Source organism: Brachyhypopomus gauderio, chromosome 16 (genome assembly GCF_052324685.1).
Source record: "Brachyhypopomus gauderio isolate BG-103 chromosome 16, BGAUD_0.2, whole genome shotgun sequence".
NCBI lineage: Eukaryota > Metazoa > Chordata > Actinopteri > Gymnotiformes > Hypopomidae > Brachyhypopomus > Brachyhypopomus gauderio.
This window is the reverse complement of record NC_135226.1, coordinates 3949066-3969825: the sequence shown is the minus strand read 5'-3', so window position 1 is coordinate 3969825 and position 20760 is coordinate 3949066. Positions and strand designations below refer to the sequence as shown.

General features: G+C 41.4%; 1 protein-coding gene and 1 long non-coding RNA gene across 3 annotated transcripts; one reads left to right on the top strand and one right to left on the bottom strand.

The window, feature by feature from the left end:
* The first annotated feature begins 223 nt into the window (after window positions 1–223).
* ca8 (carbonic anhydrase VIII) lies at window positions 224–10320 on the top strand. 2 transcript variants are annotated; one of them, XM_076977416.1, is made up of 9 exons: window positions 224–677; window positions 3070–3261; window positions 3399–3523; window positions 4818–4913; window positions 5082–5144; window positions 5504–5552; window positions 6071–6183; window positions 7540–7709; window positions 9791–10320. In XM_076977416.1, the coding sequence occupies exons 1-8, from the start codon at window positions 605–607 to the stop codon at window positions 7672–7674; spliced, it is 846 nt and encodes a 281-aa protein (XP_076833531.1). In that variant the 5' UTR covers window positions 224–604; the 3' UTR covers window positions 7675–7709; window positions 9791–10320. The 2 variants fall into 2 exon arrangements, with proteins under 2 accessions (XP_076833531.1, XP_076833530.1); XM_076977415.1 differs by having other exon boundaries at window positions 225–677; window positions 9788–10320.
* Window positions 10321–15505: 5185 nt separating this feature from the next.
* Window positions 15506–17702, bottom strand: LOC143477902 (uncharacterized). The gene is made up of 3 exons (XR_013121659.1): window positions 17194–17702; window positions 15877–15939; window positions 15506–15710 (listed from the first exon to the last, which is right to left on the bottom strand). It is a non-coding gene; the product is annotated as an uncharacterized LOC143477902 (long non-coding RNA).
* Window positions 17703–20760: the final 3058 nt, after the last annotated feature.

Here is a 20760-nt window from a genome sequence, read left to right as displayed (position 1 = left end):
TGTTAACCAGGCTGCACTGCTGAGCTGTTTCTAAGGTACTGCCTCAGAAATGTGAGAGTCATCACATTCAACCAATCAGAGCACATGTGGCTTGTCTATGTGTGTGAGTGTGTGTGTGTGTGTGTGTGTGTGTGTGTGTGTGTGTGTGTGTGTGTGTGTGTGCGTGCGTGCGTGTGTGTGTGTGTGTGTGTGTGTGTTGAGGGGGAGGGCAGATGGGGTGGAGGGAGGGGGTTGTTTGGAGTGTGTGATGATGCAGCTGGGAAAAAAAAGGGTTTTTAACCTGGTTCATGGCATAAGTGTAGAGCTTCTTAGAGAGGAGGTCATTCTACAGCCTTGCCGCTGGAAGAGAGAGAGAGAGAGAGAGAGAGAGAGAGAGAGAGAAGGAAACTGTGGGACAGAAAACTTTACAACAGACTACAGCACAGACTCTACTAGTTGCTGTGAGGACTCTGGTGAGATTGTAGCCTCACCTGCACGTGTCATGGGTGTACAGTGAAGAGGAATTTACACTTACTGAACAACTAACAGGGACCCTTAACAGTCGGCAGCTTCTCAAGGGAGCACTGTGGTTCTCCTGAACGTCTGGCCACGAGGATCCATCGTCATGGCAGACAACATGACTCAGGAATCGGAGTGCTTGCCTGGGAAGGACGAGCTTGACTGGGGCTACGAGGAAGGTGAGGAGCTCAGACACACACCTGCAGGTCCATTCCTGGTTCCTCCATGAGAAACACGAGATAAAACAGTCCCACCCATCATCATAGTACAAGGAGTAACGAGGAATGAGTTACTGAATTCTGTGCAAATCTCTGTCTCTCTTGACTGAGCTGAGTGCCAAGAAAAGTTGGGTCCTGCTTGAACTCTGTGGTCTTTATGACACAGGTGTATTTATGATACAGGTGTCTTCATGACACAGGTGTGTTATGACTCAGGTAAGTTCACTGTGCACTGACGCTTGTGCGTCATTCGATACAGATCTAGATCAGAGAGTACTGGGGTTAAATGTCAGAGTGGCCATGCAGATTACAAACAGTGTTTGATCATTTGTAGGGTTGATAGGTTGATAGTAAGTTAGGTTGGTAGGTTGATAGTAAGTTAGGTTGGTAGTAAGTTAGGTTGATAGGTTGATAGTAAGTTAGGTTGGTAGTAAGTTAGGTTGATAGGTTGATAGTAAGTTAGGTTGGTAGTAAGTTAGGTTGATAGGTTGATAGTAAATTAGGTTGGTAGTAAGTTAGGTTGGTAGGTTGATAGTAAGTTGGGTTTATAGTAAGTTAGGTTGGTAGTAAGTTAGGTTGGTAGGTTGATAGTAAGTTAGGTTGGTAGTAAGTTAGGTTGATAGGTTGATAGTAAGTTAGGTTGATAGGTTGATAGTAAGTTAGGTTGGTAGTAAGTTAGGTTGATAGGTTGATAGTAAGTTAGGTTGATAGGTTGATAGTAAGTTAGGTTGGTAGTAAGTTAGGTTGGTAGGTTGATAGTAAGTTAGGTTTATAGTAAGTTAGGTTGGTAGTAAGTTAGGTTGGTAGGTTGATAGTAAGTTAGGTTGGTAGGTTGATAGTAAGTTAGGTTTATAATAAGTTAGGTTGGTAGTAAGTTAGGTTGGTAGGTTGATAGTAAGTTAGGTTGGTAGTAAGTTAGGTTGGTAGGTTGATAGTAAGTTAGGTTGGTAGGTTGATAGTAAGTTAGGTTGGTAGTAAGTTAGGTTGGTAGGTTGATAGTAAGTTAGGTTGGTAGTAAGTTAGGTTGGTAGGTTGATAGTAAGTTAGGTTGGTAGTAAGTTAGGTTGGTAGGTTGATAGTAAGTTAGGTTGGTAGTAAGTTAGGTTGGTAGGTTGATAGTAAGTTAGGTTGGTAGGTTGATAGTAAGTTAGGTTGGTAGGTTGATAGTACGTTAGGTTTATAGTAAGTTAGGTTGGTAGGTTGATAGTAAGTTAGGTTGGTAGTAAGTTAGGTTGGTAGGTTGGTAGTAAGTTAGGTTGGTAGGTTGATAGTAAGTTAGGTTTATAGTAAGTTAGCTAAGCCAAGATAAGTATACATTCTTTAAAAAAACAGGAAAGCCAACAATGGACACAAAATACCTTTTAGAGAAAAACCCCAGACAGGCGAGTCTGCCTTTTATAATCCATTAACACCTTTTATGAAAAAGTGAGATTTACGTGAAGCTTCAGTCTTTCATCATGCACATCACAATTTGTGTATTAAATACAAGAGCAATGCCAGTTATGAGCTCAACACAACCGTGTGCGAACTCAACACAGAAACGTTTTTATATTAAAGTACTGTTTTGTGTTGACCAGCAGAAAGGGTCCATTACACTGTGTCATTTTGAGGTAACATCCTGTCAGATTGTTACTGGCGTTCCTCCTCTTCATCTCCACTTGCTCTTCATCGAGTTTCAAAGTAACATGGCTGTAGGACAGAAAGGGTTCGGCTGCCACACCGTCCCTGCCAGCAGCACAGCAAACAAGTCATGCCTGTATTACGTGGATTACTGAGCTTACTTTACACTTCTACGACATCTTCATCCAGGCAACTGCAGACAATATATGGCTTATTACAACATCCATAAACAATACAGAGTGTGATCTGCTAAGGAACTCCATTCGATTTAACATATAATTTTCACACTGTTTGTTGCTGTTCTTGGTCAGGAAATAGGAAAAAAAAAACCTGAAGATTAAGAACAAGTGGTTAAAGCACAAGAGGATGGCAGTAAGACCATGGGGTAGAAAGCAGCAACAGGAGGGGGTGAATGAGCACATTCTGTATCCTCCAGGGCCCCCCGGTCCTGAAGGACTGCGTACATTAATGAGTTTGGGGCCTTGGTGCTCTGACAACCCTTATTTAGTTGCTGTATTAAGAGCACAGAAATGGACCACAGGCGTTAGGCTGTCTTTTCTGTCCTAGAGCAGAATATGGCAGAAAAAGTGCGAGCTTTGACCTCGACCTTCAGGGGCCAAACAGAAACATCACACACAAGGTTGAAACAGTACGAGGACAAACAGGATTCAGAGGGTACTGTGGTTGTGGTGTGGCTGGTAACATTGTGACAAAGGATGTGTTCACGTCGCAGGGGTGGAGTGGGGCCTGCTCTTTCCAGAGGCCAATGGAGAGAATCAGTCACCCATAAACCTGAACTCCAGAGAAGCACGCTATGACCCCAGGCTGCTGGAAGTGGGCCTAACACCCAACTACGTGGTTTGCAGGGACTGTGAGGTCATCAACGATGGCCATACCGTTAGGATCGTGCTCAAATCTAAATCAGGTATGCATGACACTCGCTGAAAGTGCAGAGCTGTAAATCATACATTGCTTGGTTGATGAAGTACTCATATTAATGTCTGTTTATCTGCTCATCCTGCTCTCTGTCCAATTCATTCTGAACTGGGTCTGTTGTGTCAGTGGTGACAGGCGGCCCTCTCCCCAGCGACCACGAGTATGAACTCCACGAGGTGCGTTTTCACTGGGGCAAGGAGAACCAGAGGGGGTCCGAACACACCGTCAACTTCAAGGCTTTTCCAATGGAGGTGAGTGGCGTGAGGTTCACGTGTGCTACCTCACCTGCATCTGAGTGGGTTTGTGTAGGACAACCTGCGTGTGAAACACTGTACACTGCAGTTCCTGGAGTGGCATGTGGTCATATCAGCTGACCCGGCGACAGCTTCAGGGTCAGGCATGTCTGAGTGGTGTCTGAAGGACAAGCTGTGTGTGTAAGATAATTGAACGCCTGGAAGAAAACAAAGGACAATGTAAATTTAACTGAATGTGGCCCAAACAATCTGTGTTTTCATACCACAAATTTGATCCCATCCTCAAAACTGAGCAACTGTCCTGTAAAAAATACAAACATAGCATGATATCAAGCCCATCTGTAAAATCACCTGATATAACGTAATAAACATATGATTAATTATTACGTTATTATAATCATATTATTGCTAGTTATCAGTATATTAGGTTTGGTTTTTAGTTGATAATGTTGATAGTCAGCCCTCTCCTTTGGGTTTCAAGTGCAACAGTATATTAAATGTGGCTCATTCTGTTCTCTAATTCTGCAGTAACTGCAATGTCACAGAGGAACTCATAATCACACATAATCACCACAATATGTGTTCAATGAAAACATCCCACGTGTCCGGTGAAATCCTGAGGTTATTGTATTTAGTTTACATATAATGTACATATACAAAGTTTACATATTAGTGTAGGTGATACTGACTGTGATGATCATGTACGTCCCCATATTATTTCAGTGCTCTGAAATCACTATTTGCATGACATGACCAGATATGACAAGTGTGTCACATGACCCACCAGGAGCTTAGAGGTCGATGCACAGGTCACTGGGAACAATGGCAAGGTTCTCTTTACCCAGTCCTCAGGGCAGAACTTCAAAGCCCTTAATACACACCTGACCCCTGCACCTGTTATTTCACACACACCTGCCCCTGTCTTCTGCCGTCAGGCACTGAGATAAGGCAGATTTGCAGAGAAATGCTGGGCTTCATAGCACTGGAAGTCAATGGAATATTGTACCATTTTGTCATAGTGTTGCTTTATCCAAGCTTTGTATTGTATAGTATAGCACTCTTAAGAGCTTTAGAGTGATTATTACACAGATTTATACAGCACTTAAAGCCTTTAATGTGAATATGCCGTACTTTAAAATACCTTAAAGTCTCTTTGCGTGGTGCTGGGATGAAGGATGTAGTGACCTCATACATCTGATGAAGGATGTAGTGACCTCATACATCTGATGAAGGATGTAGTGACCTCATACATCTGATGAAGGATGTAGTGACCACGTAGCTTCTGTTGTAGCTCCACCTCATCCACTGGAACAGCACACTTTTCAACAGCGTGGAGGACGCCATGGGGAAGAAGACCGGCATCCTCATCATCGCACTCTTTGTGCAGGTACAGCCCTGGGGTTTGGCCTTCTGGGTTAACCTTGCACAAACACACACGTGTGTTTTTCTCTTACTGCTCCGCTGTGGCGTCATGCTGCTGATGTGGTGTGTGTGTGTGTGTGTGTGTGTGTGTGTGTGTGTGTGTGTGTGTGTGTGTGTGTGTGTGTGTGTGTAGATCGGGAAGGAGCACCTCGGCCTGAAGGCAATCACGGAGGTGCTCCAGGACCTGCAGTACAAGGTGAGCGGCCACGCAGGGTCTGGGAGGCTCAGGAGCAAACACACGTGGAGACACGTGGAGACACACGCAAGCAAACGTCAACTGTGACGGGGAAGCTGGAGAATTGTCTAAAGATTGATGCGGTGTACAAATGATTTAGTTTGCTTACATGTAAAAAAAGGTTAATCGTGCAATCATAGTCATAATAACCAAATGTATCTGTATAACTTGTATTATTGAGTTTTTGGGTTAATATTGATAGGCGATCAATATTATGGATCACTCAAACATTCTGTGACAATGTGATCATGCTGTGTGACTTCTACCAATACTTGATGACTTAAATTTTTTTTTGAACAAATTATATTTTGTCATTACAGGGAAAGACAAAAATAATACCATGTTTTAATCCAAATACATTACTACCTGGTAAGTTCGCCGGTATTTTAGTCTTGATGATTTTTGCATGCACACTGGCATTTCTGCATAAGTGAAATAATTAAAAACAGTAGGAGTAGAATGTTCTGGAATGAAGACCGTTTCAAATTCTCATATCATTCTCATATCTCATATCTCATATCATTCCTCATATTCTCATATCATTCTCATATCTCATATCATTCTCATATCTCATATCATTCTCATATTCTCATATCTCATATCTCATATCTCATATCTCATATCATTCTCATAGCTCATATCTCATATCTCATATCATATTCTCATATCTCATATCTCATATCATTCTCATATTTCATATCTCATATCATTCTCACATCTCATATCTCATATCATATTCTCATATCTCATATCATTCTCATATCTCATATCATTCTCATATCTCATATCTCATATCTCATATCATTCTCATATTCTCATATCATTCAGGGCAGTCTGATCCCCAGTGCATCTCCTCAGATTCTGTGTTTGTTTTGGTATCTTTTTAGATCCTCTATTAAGAGACTACTGGGTTTATGAAGGATCTTTAACAACACCTCCATGCAGTGAGAACGTCACCTGGATCCTTTACCGTTACCCACTGACAATCTCTCAAATGCAGGTAAACATGGTGGTAGCCATGCAGGCATTCAGCACGACGTTCACGAACATTTTAATGTTATTATGACATCACTACTACAATGTCGAAATACGTTTGCACCCTAAGTAAAGCTATCAAGCCAACAACAAACCTATTTAAACTGGACCAAAACCACTTACATAGATATTCACAGATAGGTGCTACGTTGCTGTCCCTGTGTCTTTTCTTTGACTATATTATGCAAAAATTCATATGTTTTCATACAAACTTTATCAGGCTTACTGTACAGCATTGAGTGTCTGACCACAAAACCACTATACCATTGTTGAATTTTGGATGTCAGACACAGCACTAACACTAAAATAGAATGATAGTGTTGGAGATATGTGGTGTATCTGACTTAGCAGGGTTGCTAGAGTTTTAACACATCGGTGTTGCAGCTGGGGTAATACTGGCCTGACACCCAAAAATATTTAGTCAACAGTTCTGTGGTCAAATAACGAGTTGGAGGATGGCTATATAAATAATGCTGTCTTGTCTTGAATAAAGTTATTTAGATAAGAATGGTGATGAGCATACAAATATGTTGTAGACATCTGTCCCAACATGGGCGCGATGTCTGGTGACCTGGATTCCTTTTTTACTGTCAGCATAACAGAGCTTGTGTATTATGATATGTGTGTGTAAATTGTACCACAATGATCTGTGAAAATCTGAACTATTATTATGTGTCATTATGTGCCCTGAAGGTCAGTCAGAAAGCTTTTGAAGTATGTTTGATCATTTTAATCTGCTGATCATTGACCTTTCAGGCAAAGAGTATGAAGACTTTGATATTATAGACATATAAACTATTTCTAGATTTGTTGTGTGGCTTCTCAGACCCAGTTTATCAGCTGCCTGTTTCAGCTCTATATGTGACTATGTATAAAAAACACTGGCCATATCTGATACTTGCCATTATAAAGTTGTATGATACTTTAGTAAACAATGTTTAATCAACCACTTCTTGGTGAAACTGTTGATGTGCATCAAGTAATGTAAACAAAATCATGAATAGCAAAATGAATATTTTAAGTTCTGAAACCAAAAGACGCATGACAAATTCCATCATTCCAAAGTGTACGTGGTGAATGACCCGTGTGTTCCCGCTGACCCGTGTGTTCCCGCTGACCCGTGTGGTCCCGCTGAGCCGCGTGGTCCCGCTGAGCCGCGTGGTCCCGCTGACCCGTGTGTTCCCGCTGACCCGTGTGTTCCCCCTGACCCGTGTGGTCCCCCTGACCCGTGTGGTCCCCCTGACCCGTGTGGTCCCGCTGAGCCGCGTGGTCCCGCTGAGCCGCGTGGTCCCGCTGAGCCGAGCTGTTGCTTTCTCCGCAGATTGAGGAGTTTCGGCGTCTGAGGTGCCACCTCAAAGGGGCGGAGCTCCCCGAGGGCAACGATGGCATGTTGGGTGACAACTTCCGCCCCACACAGCCTCTTAGTGACCGAGTGGTGAGGGCAGCTTTCCAGTAGACCCCAGCGCCCCAACCCACCTTGATCCTCTGAAGGTAAGATCACACCACAGTCGTACACACCAGTGGCTTGTTTCACATGGAACCAGAGCTCCCCATTTGAAGCTAATATACACCACATGACTTTGGGGCTTTGATAATCCATAGATTATCAGAGAACATGCACTTCACTGATTACTTGTGCCTGTTGTTTGGGTTGTGGGAAAGGACAGCTTGGACTTTCAGTGTGGAAACTTCTACTTCATAGACCTAGTTTTTACGCCGCAGAAGGATTCGTAGCTCCATTGTACAGAGGTTGAATACCCGAGGATGCATGACCTCAAGTCAAAGATCCAACAGTGTGATCTAGTGATCTAGAAATAGTATTATTTTAATGAAAACAGGACAGATTTTCCCAGTGGTCCTTGGCACCTCTAAACAATAGAGCAGTGCTAGGAGGTAGGGGTAATGTAATAACCCAGTTCTCTCTAATCTGGGACTTGCTGTAGCATTGTGTAGGGAACGATCTATTTTTGTCCTCTCTGGGGGACACCTGGGTCTGCTTTCACATTTCTCATTTTGAAAAGAGACTTTGAGATGGTCCGATTTAGGCCATGGAGTCCCAGTGAGCTGAGAAAGCACAACCGTTGTGGTAAATTCAAGCAGATAGAGAAAGTATTTCTCATTCACTATGACATTCATGTTTAGAATAGACATAAGAGGTACGAGGTACAGTACAGTTTTCTAGATACAGACTGATAATGAAGTTTAGCACAAGTGCATGTGCCATCACTTATACATTAATCACTTATACATTAAGTGCTGACCCCACTGACCCCACTCGGGTCATTAAGGGTAACATAACATAGGGTCTTTACAGGTCATCTTTTTCTATTTGAAACACTTTGAACATTTACCCTGGCACACACAAACACACGCACGCACGCACTCTCACACACACACACACACGCACGCACTCTCACACACACACACACACACACACACACACACACACACACACACACACACACACACACACACTCTCTCTCTCCACATATGCTATTCTCCATATAAGATACCTCTCCTCACAGAATGACAGAGACAGGCACAGAGAGATATTGTTAAGCTGTAATGGATATCTAAGGGTCACATGACCAGTTCAAAGAAGAGTAACTGTTGAACTTAGTAGAGTATTCTAATTAGAAGATCACAGTTCTGGGGATTTTCCCTGCTGTTCGATAGGTAAAATCCATCCCAGTGTGGATGTAACTTTATTATTTTCTAAAAAAATTACATTTTTTAGTGAACCCCACAGATGCCTCGAATATTTTATTCAAGGTACAAAGTAACTAAACATCTTGACATACAATTTAAGGTTTAAGATAGGCCAACAACGACCTTAATGATGAAATATCCAGTTATCTATAGTATTAATTGCACAATTCAATAATTCTCTTGAATCCTTATTCTGGCCAGAACATGTGTAGATAAGCTGTGTAAACGTTCTGAACACTGTAAAGTTGTTCCAGGGTCTAGAAGTAATACTGCACTTCCCTGGCCTAGAGTACAATGCACTGCTGTGTCAACAGGTTTTCACACAGTGCAGTCCAGTGGAGGTTTATGGACATATTGAATGGTTTGTACAATGCCTGTAAACATAGAGCTATTTGTAAGAGCACCCTTATTTGTGCCCAGATTTGGCTCAGAAGAAAGTTTACTTAACACTGTAAAGTTAAGTTCTTTGTAAAGTTGGCTACTTGCACAGTGAACTTTTACAAATAATACAGTACTTGTAAAAGATGGCATTACTCTCTGTTTTACTCTGCGTGTGTAGACTGCAGTACTTAACTGCAATAAAGTTTTGGGTATGTTACTATTATTGTATTCACCTTAATGAGGTCACGGTTACCAAAGCAACACTGAGCATGTCTCATAAGACAAAGCATGTCTGCAAATGTCCCCTTACATTCTGTTGAAATTGTCATGAAAGGAACAGTTCAAGAACTTTCTTAAAGTTGGGGAAGAGCACTGAACCATTCAGAGTATGCTTATCCCTTAAGAAACATCAAGAATAGTTTTTTCCTTACACTGTATAAAGAAAACCAAGGTTGCATTTGTTTTCTTCTCTCTTTTAGCAGGCGATTCAGTGAACGAAGCAGAACAAACCCACCATGTGAACATGGATCGCATGCTAATGTAGTCAAAACGGCACCAGTCCTTAGTTTGAGCCTGGCACTAACGGTTGGCACAGACAGCTCCGTCTTTGAACTCTACCATGAGATACAGCAGTGCTGGGTTTCACAGGAGATGGTAGAACTGAGATGAAGACACCACTCAGTGAAATCTCACCATCCGCAAATCTGTATGAATGTGCAGAGATTTACATCGAATTGAAAGTTGTGAAGAGTTGAAGATCTTTCAGCATCTATCATGGTTTGTTGTCTTCCTTGTATGAATTGTCTGAGTTCTTTGTGGAGCTGTAAGCTTATAGCAGTCATATGCAATAAAGAGAAGAAAGAAACTGGAATATAATGATTAATATTAGGACACTTTATTAATGACATACAGAACAAACACACACAGCATTTGTCATACTAGTGTGGTTTACTAATGCAGTGGAATCTGTTCTATAGGTGATATTATAAATAAAACACAGTTTTTACCCTCACTTGCTAAGAGTTTTGGAGCTTCAGTGTTTTATACCATTTATTTATCACTGTATCCCCTTTGAAGGGAGTTCCACCTTGGCACAGAAAAAGGTCGAACACAACATGAAACTGACAAAGTCAATCCCATCAATCCCATCAATCCCTCCAATCCCATCAATCCCTCCAATCCCTCCAATCCCATCAATCCCTCCAATCCCATCAATCCCTCCAATCCCATCAATCCCTCCAATCCCTCCAATCCCATCAATCCCATCAATCCCTCCAATCCCATCAATCCCTCCAATCCCTCCAATCCCATCAATCCCTCCAATCCCATCAATCCCTCCAATCCCATCAATCCCACCAATCCCTCCAATCCCATCAATCCCTCCAATCCCATCAATCCCACCAATCCCTCCAATCCCATCAATCCCTCCAATCCCATCAATCCCTCCAATCCCTCCAATCCCATCAATCCCTCCAATCCCATCAATCCCTCCAATCCCATCAATCCCACCAATCCCTCCAATCCCATCAATCCCTCCAATCCCATCAATCCCTCCAATCCCTCCAATCCCTTTCCTTTAAATGTTTATATTAAGCTGTTCAGTCACTTCAAACTAGCGTAGGTTTAGTTGTTAATTTGTCAAGTGCATTACGTGTATCTAATGTGATCTGTCTTATATTCTCAGTTCAGCTGTCACTACCTTTGTGAGGAAAGATCATCTAAGCAAAGCCAGCGCAGTGCAGTCATCCCCATTTAACAGAACGAGAATATAACACACAGAGCTGGAAGTTGTGTAGGCTTTGTGTGTAGGCCAAACAGAAGTGAATTCACAATAAATAATAAAAAAAAAGATTAACATTTTAGATTTACATTTAGCAGATGCACTTGTCTAGGTCAACGAACAGAAGGGCTTTGTTATCTGTGGAAGTTATGCTTTATACTAGTACAATATAGGCTAGAGGTCATCTAAGGTCACCACTAAGATGGAACCCTGTTAGCCATGTTTATTCTGTTCTGGATATTTTGGTCGACTTAATTGGTCTGCTTCTACAGTGCCCTATATGCAGAGGTGGGCATTCCAGGTTCAGAAACTAAAAGTTCTTCCCAGGATTTTACTCAAGCTTTCTGGATTTTCTAATTAGTGCAAGACAGGTAACATTAGTAGAATCAGCATAATCCAGGAAGCCTGAGCAAAATCTTGGTGAGGATGTTTACTGAACCTGGAATACCCACCTAGAGCCACAATCATCTTTTGGTCAATATCTGTGTCCTGATTTCACCTGCAGTAAATCTTCAGTTCTGCTTTGTGGTTGATGGGTGACATACATACTTGTTTACTGTTTGTACTATGGCCTTTTTTGCATCATTTCAGAGGGCACGCAGACCACAATAGTTGTCCTGGATACAATACATCCATGCAACAAACATGGTACGGTAGAGCTAAGAGAGTTGAGGTTTGTTTTAGCTGACCACAAAGACAGTGCTTTTCACAGGAAGTGGTAAACTAGAGAATAAGCAGCCCGACTGTCATTGGGTTGTAGATAAAAATCTAAATGAGTGTTCAGTTTTTAGAAAATGTACTAGTCAGTGGAATCTTTTATACAGAAACTTATGATAAAAGCAATGGTAACACTCATATAGCAGGCATATAACATAAAAGAAGACCAATAAAGCCGATCAGAAAATGTATCTAATATTGTCCAATCATGTGCTTAAATGTTCATATTAATTAATAATAGGATTTTAAAAAATCAGATCCAAAACATGAAATAAACACACAAATCTAATAGATAAGTAATGAAGATATAGTGAATTATCTATTATTATCAATTAGTGAATTGGCTGTTTGCCATCAAAGCACTGGTGAACGTTTTTCCAAACAAATAAGCTTAATGCAGGAAGACCATTGCACTTGTCCATTGGTTAGTAGTAATAACGCCCTGAGGGATGTGAAGTCGTCCCAGCCTCCGCCCTTTACCTACAACACACCAAACTGCCAAAACAGCTCAGCAGCTCCAGGAGGAAGCGCATGTCATCTGTTTGTTTTGTGGCTTTAGGAACAAAGTATCCGCCTAAACACTATATAGTCACAGAGGCATGTGACTTTGTTCAGATGTAGTATTGGACTTCAGAGGTTTGCTTTGATATGGGAGTTTAATTACAGCCAAAGTCAAACTGGAATCAGTCCTAAAAGGCTCCAATAGCACCCTCTGCTGTTTACATTATACATGACAGAACAGAGCTACATTGATTTGTGATGTACTTTGAGGTGATTCAAAAATCACATTTATATAGTACACAGTGATTAAATACCATTACTAGAAAATAGAAAAGTTTAATGAAATAAAGCAAAAAAAAAAAAGGACAAAATAAAAGACTCACGTCAATATAAACTTTCTTACATTCTTACCTAATGCTTAATCTCAGTCCCAGGTCTAGACTGCGTTGGCAGGGGGGACAGTAAAACAATTTGGGGGGACACATTTTTTGTCATATTTTGAAATGTGGGGTGGGTGGGGCTTTGTGGTTGGCAAAGGTGTCAATTTCAGGTTCAGAAAGTAAAAGTCCTTACTAGGATTTTGCTCAGGCTTTCTAGATTGTGTTGATTCCACTAATTCTACCTGGATTGCACTAATTAGAAAATCCAGAAAGCTTGAGTAAAATCCCGGGAAGAACTTTTAGTTTCTGAACCTGGAATGCCCACCTCTGCATATAGGGCACTGTAGAAACAGACCACTTAAGTCGACCAAAATATCCAGAACAGAATAAACATGGCTAACAGGGTTCCATCTTAGTGGTGACCTTAGATGACCTCTAGCCTATATTGTACTAGTATAAAGCATAACTTTTACTTTCTGAACCTGGAATTGACACCTCTGGTGCTTGGGGGGCAGAGAGGACATCTGGGGGGAAATACACCCCATAATACCTCTCTAGTGCCGGCTCTGCTTAACCTAAACTACATTCTGTGTGCATGGACAACAGAAACTGACAGAGATGTTTCCCAATCAGTTAATACAACTGAACATTTGTAGTATCCGATTACAGAGCTGGAAAGTCAACGAGACACAACATTGTTGGATACTGCAAACGTTATAAAAGGTGCCCGTGATGTTGCCAGGGTGTCTGGAGGGACAATGGGGACACACCGTGCTTAGACTGTGATATTGTTCTGTATCCTGTAAAGCTACTTTGAGACAAGACCTATTGTTAAAAGCTCCATATAAATAACACCTCTAGTACACAGTTAAGTGTGAAATAACTTCCACCAGCTAGTGTGCCAGCTTTTGTTTAGAGAGGGGTGTCACCATTATTGCATAACTTGCTGAGGTAGGAAGTGAAGGTTATAGACTTTATACACATGGGCCATCATGAAATAGCTGCACAGAGCCACTGTGTGAGGCGTGGTGTTCACCAGCACGTTGGGCCACTGTGTGAGGCGTGGTGTTCATCAGCACGTTGGGCCACTGTGTGAGGCGTGGTGTTCATCAGCAAAGTTAGAAACCAAATACCAGGAAGTTAAACACAGGAACGTTCTAGTAAATTCCTCACTCAATAAAATGTAGCTAATAAAATGAAGCTATCTCAGTGTCTTGTCACGTTTGGTTTTTCCATGGATGACCAGCAGCAGCGTTGGAGCTGGAGGGTCCATGAAGGATCCTTTACCAGATCCACACTGTACGTCACTGAGTAGACCCAGATGAAGGAGAGCCTAGTTCATGCGTTTGCATCATGTTTCACATGAAGGACCAGCAACACGTGTGAGCTCACCAGTTTACACTCATTCTAACCCTTATTAAAATGTCAATTTTAACTGCATACACACAAAAATATGTGTGTGAAATGTGTTAGATAGACGATATGAATATTAATACTAATAAAATTATAGCATGAGGTATTTCAGTATATTTCATTAACAGGTAATATTTGGTAAATGACATACAATGATCGACAACCAGGAGACTGAACACAGGGTTTGAATGAGGGACTAAAGAAGAGAACTAAACCAGAGACAGGTGCAGACAATGATGAGGGGCGTGGGAACAGACTGACAGAGGCGTGGCAGGGGAACACAGGGAGAAACCATACATGAACGCCTGGAGAAAACAAAGCAAAGACATGACAGGTAGGAGGGGGCGGAGTTTCGTGTGACAGTGTGATGTCAATGTCAAATTTAAAACCCAGGCTTAAAACACAGGAACAGTTCAAACCAGCGGATTCAGGTACAAATTATATGTTGTATATGCCTGTGATCAGCAGTTTCAAGAACTTCTAAGAACTTCTATTTTTGGTGCTGTGTGCATGGGATGTGTGCATCCTGTTGTTAGTTCATCCCAACAGATGGAATCATTTGTTTCTCTGCTGCCCTTCTAATCCTAATCCTGTAATTCCACCTGGGGACCTGTAAACCTGCCTGTTTGGACCAGAGACCCCCCGTGCTGCATTTCAATAACTCCAATTTCCAAACTTTCACATTACCAAACATCAACTGTACATTTTAGTGTGGGGAATGTCAGGGGACTGTGTTGGGAGTCAGACTCCATTTAATTCCATAGAGGTTTGTGGAAAATAAGCAAATCTCTGTAAGAACCACCTTCCTTTTAAGAACACATCTAGAATCACAGTAATATTGAGATGATTCCAACATGACACCCAAATCAACAGACTTTCCATTTCCAATGTTTATTACATTATTATAACATTATAACATTTAAAACTTATCCGACAATGCCTTGATGAGTGATCTACGTGGGTGATGGACGGAAGTGACACATCCCCACCAATATCCCAAACCTGTTCAGGAGTGGACACTATTAAAGAGTGGACACTATTAAAGAGTGGACACTATTCAGGAGTGGACACTATTAAAGAGTGGACACTATTAAAGAGTGGACACTATTCAGGAGTTGACATTATTAACGAGTGGACATTATTAACGAGTGGACACTATTAACGAGTGGACACTATTCAGGAGTGGACACTATTCAGGAGTGGACACTATTCTTGAAACATAAATTACAAAAATGCCCTTTTTTATTTACAAAATGCAATAATCAATACTCTTCTTCTGTTTGGATTGTCCTTGCATTTTCCTTCAAAAACAATTTCCTTCATCATTTAGAACAAATTCCCACATAATTACATTATTTAAAGTGTTTTATATGTTTCATAGTATGATTAAAGTGTTGTAGGCATGCTTCACATTCTGAGTGGGCATCAGCTTCTCACCTCCCCACTCAAGGTAGATCTGAGAAAGATGTTAGTCCAGCACTGCTGCCCTTGGAACCTTTGCAAAGCGCCAGATCCAAACAGAATCCAGTGGTAAAATATCCCCGATCCCTCTGCCATGCTCAAGGCTTAAGCAGGTCAACAAGTGGGTATAAGGTCCTGATGGAACATGGACTATTGCAACCATTTTAGTTACAGTAGCAGTAGTGCATTACAGTCAAAATATGGGTTTGCTGGACTGGTCTGATGGCTGGATTTCATACATCATCCTACACATCCTTCTCTCATTTCAAAGACATTGCCATTGTAAATAGTTTTATTTTGCACATAGGGTTGGTACCTTCACAGAAGCAGTTACCTTCTTCTCCACCATGTGACGGCTTGTGCATGCTTGACTGCTTTTCTGCAGATGCAACAAGGGTAAAAGGAAATTACAACATGGTTTCAAGTACAATGTGTTTGGATCGTAAACAAAAAATAAGATTAATGCAACTCAGAACTGTATCAAGCAGTGGCAGGAGCTTAAGATGAAAACTTGATAGTTGTAAATTAATTCAATTTAGTATATATAATTTATGTTATGCTCAGAGAACATTATTACCTCCTGACCAGAGGCGGACGAAGTACTCAATTTCATTACTTGAGTCAAAGTACAGATACCACTGGTCAAATGCTACTCCGATACAAGTGAAAGTTGCATGTTCAAAATCTTACTTAAGTGAAAGTACTGAAGTACTTGCTTTTAAAAATACTTAAGTATTAAAGTACACCTTCCGTCACATTTGTAAAAAAGTTATAGTTTAAAAGTATTATACATCCTACCAAATCCTCTTTGGGCATAATATTCATACAGTCTTTGATAATAATCCATAAGGCATATTCCAATGATGTACATCATTCAGGTAGTGGTAGCAGAAAAGTTTAACCTACACTTTAGTTTAAGGAACAAAAACATTTTCTAAAACCACAATTCACTGATTAGCCTAGCCTAACCTGTTTAAGCAAATTATGTTACCATATTAAAAGTCAATAATAAAATGACGGTTTTCTCTTTTTGCTAGTTAGGTATTCAGTCATCCAATACAACATTATGCTACAGTCAATATAAACAAAGACAAAGTAAAATTAGCAGTGTGGCATCTTGGTAGTCTAACCTTGCTACAACCTTTTGCAGTATGGCTAAAGCCCACCAACTCCATGCCACCCAACATGCTAACAAACTCTTTTCAAACTAGAAATCACAGCCACATTAGAATTATTGACATTAATTCTACACTGACATTAGAATGGAAACATTATTTGACAAGATTCGATTAACCCACGCGGTTTCCCTTATTGATGTTTCCGTAGTTTGAATTACTTGCCAATATCATGGACGTAATTTTGATTTCAAAAGTGGGGGGGGACATGGATTCGTCGCTATTTAAATATTTGGTTTTAACCGTAAAAACTGGGGGGGACCAAAACCGGCTTTTGAAAAAGTGGGGGGGACATGTCCCCCCCCAAAATTACGTCCGTGGCCAATATAATGTTAACATTATTTATAGTGATCCTAGCAGACCTAGCAGTGGAGTGAGCAGGCAAAGTCATTTCACTAGCCTTACTGCAAAGCTCCTCTGACTACATAGTCACTTAACAAAACATTTAGGCTGCATACCGTAATATACTTCCTCAGGTGGGACAGTGAATTTTGGTATGCAGTGATATAGTTTGTTTTTGGCAAACAAAGCATGCATTTAAAACGATAGGAAAGATTCATCCGTTCAGAAAACTGGAACATTTTGTCGAGATACGGCCATGGGTGCAAAAGAGCATGCCAGGGTTGCCAGCTCTCACGCATTGAGCGTGAGACACACGCATTTGACCGTCTTCACACGCTCTCACGCCACAGTTCCGATATCTCACGCCGAAAAAAAATCTAGTTTATTTACCTCTGATCTATATCTATGAACCACCGGCGATCGTGATACTTAATTTGTGTCCATTTTTCACCGCCCCGGTAACGTTCGCCACCCCCCGATCAACAATTTACACTCGCCACCAAGTCCAGGTTCAAATCTCCCTCCAAGCGATCTTGAAAAGTTGGCAACCCTGGCATGCTCCATCATCGCCGTCTCCGCTCATGTTGCTGTTATTTAGGAAAAGAACTAGCGACACTGAACTTGATTTTACACCTCACAGACACATCCTTGATTGCTGATAGGCTATCACTTGTGAAAATACTATCGGGGGAGGGGAGGAGAGTTGTGTGTGGAAGTAACGAGTAACGAGACCTGGACAGAAATGTAGTGGAGTGATAAGTACTGTATTTGTTATTCAACTGTAGTGAAGTGAAAGTCATAAGTATTAAAAAAAAATCAACTTAAGTAAAGTACAAATACTCAAGAACTGTACTTAAGTACAGTACTTAAGTAAATGTACTTCGTTACTGCCCACCTCTGCTCCTGACCTTTATTGTTGAAAAACTATTCACGCTTCCTCTTGCAGCATCACCTTTGACTGACCCTAACAACACCCTACTTAGATAACCTGGGATCACTTTAAAACCCACACACTTGGCCACAGGACTGAGGAAACCCTTCTTATCAGACTCACCAGAGCCTTGATATGAGGAATTATGGCTTCCACCAGGACATAGGGCCGCTGTTTATCAATCAATCAATCAATCAAAGTTTATTTGTATAGTGCTTTTTACAACACATGTTGTCAGAAAGCGCTTTACAGGATTTAAAAGGTTAACAATACTATGGGTCCAGAACCCTAATGAGCAAGCCAGAGGCGACAAGGTGGCGAGGAAAAACTCCCTATGATGGTGGGGATTAGGAAGACTCAAAAGGGTACCCATCCTCCATTGGGCGGCCCGTTAACACACAAATTACACAAAATACAGACAAATACACAAGTCACACACAAATCACACAATCAGACTAAGTAAAGGTAAAAATGAAAGTTCTGGGTTATGATATTGTCACTGTAAATGTCTGTTTATGGCCTTTGTTGTTTAACTTGGCCCATTCCTAACCACAAAGCACTGCCTTTGGAATTCAGGAAAAGACCTATATCCAAGTATGCCTAAATTGACCATGATTCTTATAACTCTATATTCTATTCTATATTCTCTATAACTCTATATTCTATTTCGAGATAGGTGCTCTTGTTCTTGGACTCTGCCATTGTTTAATGTTTAATTAAGTAACTTTACCCTGCAACGAGAGCTTCCGAAAAAAAAAAATTATTTTGTTTGTGGTTGCGATCGCAGTTTGCTTTTTAATTCTTTGACATTTTGTTGTTTTTCTTGATGGCTAATTTTGGCATACTTAGCTCCGTGTTTGGTCGCAAAATGCTGACGTATATTGTACTCTTTGACAACCGCCACCGCTTCATACCCGTTTTCTCCTTGAAGCACAAACACGTATTTGCTTTCCCATCTTTCTTGAAATACTCTTACATCAGCATCGATGTTTCTCTTCCTGGACATTTTGGGATCATTAATTGTATGTCTCAATTACACTTATTGGGAAAATCTTATCGATATGGAAACACTTAATATACAAAATGTGTAGCTTTTGCTTACTTTTTTACTTTTTGCTTACTTTATAGCGTCTAGACTCTACCTTCAGGGATCATTATCCTTTCTCTTTTGCTTATTTGAACAATATTCACTCTTTTCTATGATTCATATTTTGTTGGACTTCATGTTTGTGTGTGGAAAGTTTAGGTTTCATTCTTATGTACCAGTAGTTAATTAGATTTAAAGGTCATGTTTGGTTTCTCTGTTTTCAAATATGGTTTAAGTTCATATTACGTGATTGAGTGCACGTTTCTTGTTTATGTACGGTCTCTCGTTCTACGGTGCTTTCTCCTAGTTCTTGTTAGTACCTGGCATTTATCTGGTATTTATTTATTGTCATTGTCGTTTGTGTAGTCCATGTTCTGTCTGTAGGCTTTGTCTGTTTGGCCTGGGTAGGATCCGTGAGGGAACACTTGGTCATTTGTTCATGGCGTTAGCCTGTTGGGGTATCATGCCTAAGAGTTATATGTTATATTGGTTTTCATATTGATTTGTCGGATTCCTGTGGGTTTGCTCATGTCTTTGTGTATAACAATAATTGTAATCTTGTGTTTGGTTTAGTTTTGTGCCTTTGTCATTTCCGTTGCCTTGGTGTGCGTTAATTGTTTTTTCTCTGTTCATCATGCCTCATCGTTCGTGGTCCGTTCGAGGGTCATCCATTAATGTAGTTCATAAAATAAAACTTACTGACATTATATGCTCTTTTTCGCATGTGTCCACCCCTTGATTGCGCAACACCCGAAGTGTTACAACTTTGAATATTCATAGGCATGACAGCTAGTCCCTCCCTTCTCGCAATACCCTCAGTGTCCTGTCTGCCCCTCCCTGCCTGTCAGTTAGCATTCGTGTTCACTTAGCTTGTGTGACATGCTTTGTGCCGGAGTGATGTCTTCGATCCCTCCAGAGTACGGGTTCGGGAGTGAGGACTCAGAGGAGGGGGAGGATCCGCCCCACTCTGAGGAAACCATAAACTATGCAAACCAAGGAGCTGGCTCCACTCTGTCCATATACTTAAAAGCCACTGAGTTTTATGTTGGAGGAAGCCAGCCGCCCCTCCGTCCGTATACTCAGGAACCACTGAAAATTACGGGGAAGAAGCTAGCCCCCCTCAATCAGTATGCTCATCAAGTGGTACGGAGAAGAGGCCAGTCTCAAGCCGTCGATGCACTCGGAATCCTCTGAGTATTACGGGGGGAAGGGAGCCAGCCCAACACCCTCAGAGACCTTAGAGACGATAAATCATTGAACCAGGACTTTCAGCCCTTCCTCTTCTGAGTGTTCCTTGGGAGCCAGCGACGGGGAACAGGATCCCCACGCAGAGAGGTTTCCTCTTCTCTCCTCAGAGGCCTAGGGTATGGATTGCCTGAAGGACAGCACTCTAGAGTCAGTATGAGGAGTGAAGACTCGGGAGAGGAGAGGGAGAACATCCTGGGTGGCACCCCAGGTGCTCAATACAGGCATGCGCCCCCCAGTGGCGCCCAGCAGGACCACACGTGCCCCGAGTTCTTGTGAAAGTCACGTTAATGTCAAATGTTTTCCCCTTGTCTTCCCAAGGAGGGTGTGCTGAGCTCATGGCAGACTCTACCTCACCGGGGAAGGCAGATGCATGTGATTCTGGCAGCCCAGGACCAGCCCATCGGTGTGGGTCCGGGG